At 38.3% G+C, this 9,793-nt stretch overlaps 1 protein-coding gene across 1 annotated transcript; it reads right to left on the reverse strand.

Annotated features, from left to right (window-relative positions):
- Positions 1–628: 628 nt before the first annotated feature.
- LOC112256829 (forkhead box protein G1-like) lies at positions 629–2,991 on the reverse strand. Its single transcript, XM_024430361.1, has one exon. The coding sequence runs from the start codon at positions 2,830–2,832 to the stop codon at positions 1,594–1,596; it is 1,239 nt and encodes a 412-aa protein (XP_024286129.1). The 5' UTR covers positions 2,833–2,991; the 3' UTR covers positions 629–1,593.
- Between the last annotated feature and the right edge of the window lie 6,802 nt (positions 2,992–9,793).

Raw genomic sequence — 9,793 nt, forward strand, 5'->3', positions numbered from 1 at the left:
AGGCATTTAAATAGTCATGAATGTCCTTATTATTCATTTAGCCTACCATTACATAGAAATGCTTTAGGAACGCATGTAGACCTATATGGCCTGGTCTGAGTTTGAACAATGTAATGCCCCCGAAGCGAATCAATCAATACTCATCATATAGAGGATATGAGGGAGATGAAGGACAAATACACAACCACACAAACACCAGCGGTTACTGTTAATAAGTGCTAAAGCGCTAAACCGAATCAAAAACAGCCTGCACGAGACCATGAATAGTCAGTCACGTGCATTCTGCCTACTAATAGATGTTTCATCTTATCCATCCCTTTGCCACACGATTGCTAATGTGTGATTGCAGTTTATTTAACATGGGTAGGCCTGGTTTGTCTTTAACAAACACATACTATGTACCAAGTGGTGAAAATAAGGGAGACAAAGAAAGGGTAAACATTTTTTTGTCAGTTGGTTCTCAAAGCCAAACGCTGAACCGAGGAGGCCTTTCACGGTCAAGGCCTAGGTCCTCCACGCACAGTGTTGCCTGCACAGTAGTCCAATAAACAACCACATGCAACATAACAACCTACCGAAAGGTACTAATATTCGGAATGACAAAAAAGACAAAACTTTTCATCAGATATGGACGTAACCTATTATTTTATTTTGTTCGATTGACAGTTTTAGCGACAAAACACGGGAATAAGACCACAATATCACAACCATGAAATTTAAAGACAACATAAACAATCACTCCATATTTGCATGAGGCGTTTGCTCAACACGGGTTACACGTTCGCAAAGTTAACCTATAATTACAATAGGTATTGACAGTTCACTAAGTACAAAAGGATGTGGTCTGGTGGTGACCACATTCAGTAAAATATGCACAACACAAGCTAAAGGCATTCATTCATTTTGTCCCCTTCTGAATCTGTTCTGGTGCTGAATACTGAAATTCTCAAGTATTTTTTCTAAACCCATTCTTTGGTCTATAAAGTATAACAGTATTGTGAAAATGTAATATATAAATGAATGTCAAAGTACTAGTAAAGTACTAGCCTAATTTGTTAATTATGGGAGAGGACAAAATAACAAAGAGCCATGGGTTGGTATGGTTATTCTGCATTTTAAAAACACATTTATTTCAAAAGGAAAAATAATACAAATTAGTGTTATTTTTTTGTTTGTTGCAAAAATCATTCCACCAGTGCACTCATGATACGTGATAATACTGCAAACATGGAGACTGGTGGTTGATGTGATGGTATTAGATATTCTTAATATTAAAATTAGGCAAATCTGCAGACTATTTAAATACACATTCTAAGGTAATGCCTCTCAGTCCAAAACCTACATTTACTCTTATTTTTTTGTTATCACATTGCACGTTGCTGACGGTGGAATAATAAACAACTCCCCGAAACATGACATATGCCTACGTACACAGAAATAAATGCAGAATATTACTAAAAAATACCTGGTCTTCAGTTCTGGCTGCTTTCATTTTGTTTTTCTCTTTGTTTACTTTATCTTTTCTTTATATGTTTTAGAATGTAAACGGGTGTAAAATGTTCACTTACAGTCTTGCTCCCGAGGGATGTTTTGTTAGTGTATAAGTGGATTTGAAGTTGACCCTTGATTATGATGTGTGAAGTAATCAGAAAGTCCTCCAGAAAGTCCTGAAGAGAAACTTGGTAGCGAAGACCTTAAAGACTCACAGGGAAGAGATGAGGGCGCCTGCGGGGAGGAGGAGGAGGATGCAACCCTGGCCGCCATCGAAGCGCTGCTCTGGGAGGTCATTGATGGATGCGGGACATGGGGGAAAAAGTAACTTGTCTGTCCTGCAAGGAGGTTTATGGACGAACATGGGTTTAAAGAGTATGTCCCGGAGCAGGGCACTGATAGACCACATGGCACAGAGGCCGCCAATGCCGCCGCCGTTAGGTGATGAGTGGCATAGGGAATGTCTCCATTCACAAGTCTGTCAACACTTAGGCCATTGGAAGAAGGGAAAGAATGGTTGTTCCCCAAACTGTTTTGAGTCAACATTGTACTGTAGGACATAGGATGACTAGGGTAAGCCGATGATGTCCCATTGTAGCTCAATGCGCTGCTGGCCCTCGGATGGTGAAGCGAAAGAAATGGTGACATTGGCCAATATAGAGAGCCGGCTCTATCCATAAAGGTCAACCCAGAGGAAGTAAGACGAGCACCCCGCTTGAAAGCCAACTTTGCCCTGGATGTGGTCGACCTCCGGCGAAGTTTGCCTGTTGTCCCACCGATAAACACATCGTCACTCGAGGGGTCAAGCATCCAGTAGTTCCCCTTACCCGGGTCATCATAGTGCCTCGGGACTTTAACAAAACATTTGTTTAGGCTAAGGTTATGCCTGATGGAATTCTGCCAACCCTGCTTGTTCTCCCGGTAATAGGGGAAATTCTTCATAATGAATTCGTAAATACCGTTCAGAGTTAGTCGTTTCTCCGGACTCTGCCGAATAGCCATCATAATTAAAGCATTATAGCTGAATGGTGGTTTCTCGTACTTGCCGTTTTTCTTTTCACCGTCTTTCCCACCGCTCTCTCCCTCTTTGCTATCCTTCTTCTCTTCCTGTTTTTCCTTTTCGTCCATGCAAGTGGTTTCATTGGACGAATTGTCACTTTTGGTGCAAATGTTCTCTGACTTTGCATCTTGCACTATAGAAGGTAAAGGGATCTTCCCCTCTTCTTCTGACACGGTTCTGTGGTGGTTGTCACTTTGGACGGCTTCAGGCACCAGACTGTTTATACTGAAAGATGATTTAGGAATCATTTTCACTTCTTTCCGTTCTCCCATATCCAACATCACACGCAAGGTCAAATGGCAATAAGCAGCAGCACAGTTATATCTCAATATCTTACACCGGCAACTCTGCTAATAAAAACTATTTCATGTTCTTTACAACACATCGATAGGAGACAGATAGCTACAATTAATTATGGAGCCACAGACACTACGCTGTAAAAAAAAAATTGGTTGAACCTTTACGGACTACAGCCAACCACAGCACCATAAGTATTAACGCGTCCTCCCTTCTTCCAGCCAATCACAGAGTAGTTCTTAGCAGTTGCTTAAGTGCGCAAGGATACACACGTTCACCAATGCAACGCAGAATGGGCTCATCCTTATCAACAAAGGATTTATTTTTCGGACCAAAATCATACCAAGAAAATGGATCACATAACCTTAATCCATTTCACTGCTCTTGAAATTTCCAGATTGCTGATTCAACATATCTCTCCGTCTTTAAAGTTTGTTTACATTTCGTTGGAAAAAAACACAAGAGGATCACAGAAATGTAGCGGCCGAAGAAAGGTACTACTTTATGTCTCAAGCATAAGTAGCCTTCTATTCAAATGTGGATATTAGACATCTTATGTTTGAAAAATGGACATGACTGTGACATTTTTATATGGAGGAAGATTTAGGTTACCTGTCTCCACCGTAGCTAAACGGCATGAAGCCTATGTTCATGGTCCTTATTAAATGTTCAGGCAGCATTCAAATATTATACTTAATTCATATTTAATTCTGTTTGTTTCCCCTCCATCTTTTTAGAGTTCAAATAAATCCAAGCCCCGGCGGTCAGCTACTTGGAGAGCGAGATCTCCATCTTTGGCTCGTGCGTAATGGTTTCGACATATCGTTTCAAGAAGTACCCCTTATATTTTATTTATAGGATATGTGGCGTTGCAAACATCACAAACATATCATAACTATTAGTATTAGGCCTACCATTATCAGCCTAGTAGTAGGCTAGCCTACGATTAGTAGTAGTAGGCCTAGTTCAGTGACCTTGTATTAATAGTATTATTATTAAAGTCTACTACTTTAACCACATATCAAAGCGTACAGTAGACCTTTAATAATAATTTTCGTCCTACTAGTAAATCCCTCTGACGGGTAACAAGGTTCACATGGGGGGGGTAGTTGCCTGAGGGCACACAGTTAATGTGTTGTGAAAAGTGTCATGAAATGTAATGTTTTGTCATATCTTTAATTGTATATAACTGCCTTAATGTTGCTGGAGCCCAGGAAGAACTGCTGCCTAATGGAGATCTTTAATAAATACAAATATGGTCATAACTCTACAAGAACAAAGGGTGCACCTTGGAGTCGAATAAAGCATCGTTTTCACCAATCTTCCATTGACTTAATCTGAAATCTGAAATTCAAACTCAAATGTATTACTTTAGTCAAGATGCGTAAAAGTATTGCGAGAACGAGTAGCCTAAATTTTGGACATGATATATGGTTCTCACAGTGCTCAGCTCAGACCAGTTCCAGGTCAAACCAGCTTAGAGAGCTTGTCTATTTGTGTATTTGTATTTGTATATTTAGGTAAACTCATATGGGACACACACACACACACACATGAACGAAGGTGCACGTACGCCGAGACAAATTCACCAAAAAGCGAGCGCAACAGAGCGAAAGAAGTGGTGGAAACTGAGAGCCTCGTGAATTCCCACAAGGTGACTTTTGTTGGCTAGACTTACTGTTGATGCACATTCATGTAAATATTAGTGGCATTCGTTAGAAATGTCAAGCCAACATCATGTGTTTGAAGAAAAAATTTAATAGAGATTACACAAAGATATCCAAAAATAACGGAGTTGTCGGGCCTATAACAGTTGCAGTTGTCCTATAATAACACAATTAAACAAATCATGTTCTTTTCGATATTTTGGTCCTGTCATGATGTTGGTATGATATCCAGTATGTTGTTTGGTGATTAGTCATTGATGATTTAAAATAGTGCTATGACGATTGGCTACCTCGGATTTTTCTTAATACTTTTGCCTGCTATTATTAACATCTAATCAAAACAATAAAGCCGATATAATAGCAATAACAACAATAATAATAATAATAATAATATGTTGTGCTGTTATAGTAACGCACTTCATTTTTATCCCATTTCTGAAGTGAGGGGAGGGGGGAGTGGGACAAAGCACGATGAAAGTTTTTTTTAGTAGGCCTATAGTCCAAATATGTTCGATAAGTTACATTTCAACAATACGTTTGGTATATCATTGCCAAGTGCAAATAGTTTAAAAACTCGTGTAATTTCATTTCAGGTTTGCAAAAATTAAGAAAGGTAAACTGTGTAGGCCTATAAGCACCAGCAACGCAAATATCTAATCTATGCGCAATATGATGGGTGGCAGGTATCGGTTAATAGCGATGGACCAGTAACCGAAAGGTCTCTGGTTAGAATCCCCGAGCTGACTAGGTGAAAATCTGTTGATGTGCCCTTGAGTAAGGCACTTCACCCTATTTGCTCATGTAAGTCGCTCTGGAAAAGTGTCTGCTAAATTGTACATGTACAAAAAAATAATAATCTTGCATTCTGATGGTGGTGATGAGTCCAACTTTCCCGGAGACTATAGCTGTTGTACAGAGAATGTGATACTCCTGAGCAGCCATATCGCATCACTTAAGGAACGGACTGGTTGTCAACACTTTCTTTCAGCTCTGGAAACCAGCGGGAGTAAACAAACAAGGCCATGAGCACGTCCTTTCTAAAGTGTGTGGTATTATCTCTGCAACCTATATCGTCTATTTTGTTATAGCAAATTAGTTTGCAAACCATCAATACATAATTTAATATATTTAACGAATAAATGTCGGTTCTACGAGTAAAAAAAATACCAGCAATAACCAATAATTAAAATAGGCTACATTTGAAAACTGCATGAAAGACAATTATGGCCTAGGCCTGTGTTGCGCCAGTGAGTGAGGACGCATATGCAACCGATATCATCACAAATCACATTCATCTACTTGATACACCCTGCAAATGCTGTGCCGCATCGTTTGTTTTGTGACGGCTATGTTAATGCATGTGCTTGTTTTAATAACACATATTTGGAGACTCTGCTACCTCAGCCACCGATTATGACATTATCTGAATCCTAAGGTGTCGGTATAAGGTAATTAACCTAGCCAACTACACGAACTGATGCACAGGCCTGATGCACAGCACATCAATATTGAGGATTAATAGCGAAGAGTAGGAGATCAGTAGGTCTATTTGTTGCGATTATTGCACAACAAAATAATTAGATTATTGTCTTATTTCCAAAAGTAAATGTCTACCTTACATAAAAAGTTATTTAAACTGCATGTTTCCGTAAGGGAACCTAAAGTAAATTAATGGTAGCCTATAATGGTTTAGAACGAAGTTCCGGCCATAAAAGTATAATTCTAAAAATAAAATTCCAACTATGTTATGTTCCACACCAAAAACAAAGGCTTACAATTTAATCTCTCAGACTAACAAGCACAATTTAGTTGGGCTCCCGAGTGACGCAGCTGTCTAAGGCACTGCATCTCAGCGCAAGAGGCGTCACTACAGTCCCTGGTTCGAATCCAGGCCGTATCACATCCGGCCTTGATTGGGAATCCTATAGGGTGGCGCACAATTGGCCCAGCGTCGTCCGAGGTAGGCCATCATTGTAAATACGAATTTGTTCTTAACTGACTTGCCTAGTAAAATAAAGGTAAAAATATATATTGAAAGTATTAGCTTAATCCGTGTATAGGCATGGATTTGTTTTGATTACAATGTCAACAGGTAGGCCTACTGCAACATATTTATAAACACGCCGTTAATCTAAACAGTTATTATTCACTTTCGGGCACAAATAGTGTTATGTGGTCATGAGACGATAGGCAAGCACAGACAGCAAAACTCCGTTATTAAACTGAACGATACTGGCACACATATGAGAGCAGAGATCCCCCTAGCGGTATACAAAGCTGATGTATTGCAGAGGGGAAATCTAAGTCTGTTGAATCAATCAATCAATCAAAAGTATTTATAAAGACCTTTTTATATCAGCTGATGTCATAAAATACTATACAGAAACCCAGCCTAAAACCCCAAACAGCAAGCAATGCAGAAACAAATGTTATTGTCACATGTGTCGAATATAACAAGTGTAGACCTTACAGTGAAATGCTTACTTACAAGCCCTTAACCAACAATAGAGTTAAGAAAAATAAGTAAAAAATAGATAAGTAAAAAAAATAATTAAACATCAGCAGTAAAATAACAATAGCGATGCTGTATACGGGAGGTACCGGTACAGAGTCAATGTTCGGGGGCACCGGTTAGTCGAGGTAATATGTACATGTAGGTAGAGTTAAAGTGACTATACATAGATCAAGAGTAGAGTAGCAGCAGCGTAAAAGAGGGGATGGGGGTAACAATGCAAATAGTCTGGGTAGACATTTGATTCGCTGTTCAGGAGTCTTATGGCTTGGGGGTATTGGAGAAAATAATTTTGATTCAATTGATAAAATGAAAATACAATGTTTGCTCTGGAATTGAAATGAAACTATTCTATGCATGTGTTGTAATGGCTAACAGAAACACAAGTTACTACTTCAGTTTATAACACATTTTGCATAATTTAGGTACAGAGATAAATTATCTCTACAACTCTTATCACAGCAAACCGTTTATATTGATTTATAGACCTTGACAAATAATAATTAATAATTATTCGACGTAGGCCTAATTATTTGATCATACATTTTGATTATAAAATTGGTCTGGCCGTGGATAACTTTTTTGGGACCTAACCTAACGGCGAACTTTTTAATTGCGATTTTGTTTAGAGGTGCTGTATTACTGTATTGTAAATCTGTATTCATTTATAACAGACAAGCCTGCAGTATTTCGACCGTTATGTTCCGTAGTCGATAGCCATGTGTGGGATAGCTGCACAGTTGAAAAGGGTGTTTGCATTTCGTCTTCCTCTAATGTGCGTAGCAGGCTATATTCATTTATTGGTCAACCATAAAGGGAGAGCTCAATTGAAGGTGTGTATGTTCTCCTGCAAAAAATCGGAAAGATGCTAAATTTCAAGCCAATGTTCATACACAGCAGGAAGTTTTTTTTCTCTTTTGTGGTTAGGTCAATTGAAGTAATAAATAAAAAATTGTGGAACAGAGATATTTGTCGCTATTGCAATCTCGTCATTTTGGGAGTTTTATAATTAGTTTATCAAGGAAAATGTATTTACATTTTCTTAACTGATTTTACTGGCCGAGACCAACATTGTTAAATCTTTGAGCTGTGTGGTGATTGATTTAATCAGCTGCAGCAGCAGCTTTAGGAGGCGCGTGATCGGAATAACGAATAACCTATCGAATGAAGACAATTCTATAGGCTTGGGGCCACTGAGTGTTCAAAACAATAGGAACACCTGCTCTTTCTATGACATAGACTGACCATGGGAATCCAGGTGAAAGCTATGATACCTTATTGATGTCATTTGTTAAATCCACTTCAATAAGTGTAGATAAAGGGGAGGAGACAGGTTAAATAAGTATTTTTAAGCCATGAGACAATTGAGACGTGGATTGTGTTTGTGCAACATTCAAAGTGCCTTTGAACGGGGTATGGCAGTAGGTGCCAGGCGCACGGGTTTGAATGTGTCAAGAACTGCAACACTGCTGGGTTTAACACGCTCAACAGTTTCCCGTGTGTATCAAGAATGGTCCACCCCCCAAAGGACATCCAGCCAACTTGACGCAGCTGTGGGAAGCATTGGAGTCAACATGGGCCAGCATCCCTGTAGAACGCTTTCGACACCTTGTAGAGTCCATTCCCTGAATAATGGGGGCTGTTCTGAGGGCAAAGGGAGGTGGGGGTAGGTGCAACTCTATATTAGGTGTTCTTTAACTTTTTTACACTCAGTGTAGTTCACAATTAAATGTTTTACAAGCAAGCCGAATAATGGTGTGATTTTGTAAAACAAGAAAGACAGGCATATATATTCAATTAAACAGAATATGCAGAGCTATATCTGGTAATCTGACAAATAAGCCCTTTGCCAGCTTGTAGCAAGGCAGATGATGACATTTGCTTATGAATGATTTCTATAGAATCCGTGTAAACATTATAAAGGGTAAGGCTTTATATCTGGAACATGTTGTTCCGTTTAAAATGTATTATTAAACAATTAGGATGTTGATTTTTCTGTTGCTTTTCAATCACAATTCAAACACAACGTAATCGATGTTCAAAACATGATGTCCTGTAATTACTAGAAAACCTCAAACTAATGCAAATGTCATAAATATAACTACTATAAATATTAACCAACACACAGAAATAGTGAAAAAGAAATGACCCAAAATAAACTAGATGGTTATTTTTCATGAAGAAAAAATGGTGGGACTTGCTTTAACTCTTTAAAAGTAGCGGAATAAATTGAACATGTTTTAATTAAGCCAAGCAGTTAAAAATACTCATAGTTAAATTTAGCAAAATAATTGGTCTGATTATTTTGATAGACTACAATATCAACCTTATTACTTTGGATTGTGGGGCAGTTGGATCATCACAAATAAATACACTCAGACTAGCCTACTACACTTGTGCACAATCCTACTAGAATACCAAAGCATAGAATACCACATTATAGAATTCCAAAGTATATGACAACTGTAATAATAGAGTACAGAAGACAAGGAGGCGTTGCTGAAGTTTAAAATAAATAAATAAGTAAACTATTTTATATTGAAAATTTAACCCTGAGATTAATTTCTTAATGAAATGATAAAGCTGTTAAAAGAAAGTTATGACTGGATAGATAAATACATACAGTTGAAGTCGGAGGTTTACATACACTTAGGTTGGAGTCATTAAAACTCCCTTTTCATCCACTCCACAAATTTCTTGTTAACAAACTACAGTTTTGGCAAGTCAGTTAGGACATCTACTTTGTGCATGACACAAGTAATTTTT

This window comes from Oncorhynchus tshawytscha, linkage group LG08, assembly GCF_018296145.1.
Source record: "Oncorhynchus tshawytscha isolate Ot180627B linkage group LG08, Otsh_v2.0, whole genome shotgun sequence".
NCBI lineage: Eukaryota > Metazoa > Chordata > Actinopteri > Salmoniformes > Salmonidae > Oncorhynchus > Oncorhynchus tshawytscha.

What these genes read in the sequence shown, in the direction of transcription:
- LOC112256829 (XM_024430361.1), bottom strand. Translation starts at nt 2,832, where the DNA reads ATGTTGGATATGGGAGAACGGAAAGAAGTGAAAATGATTCCTAAATCA.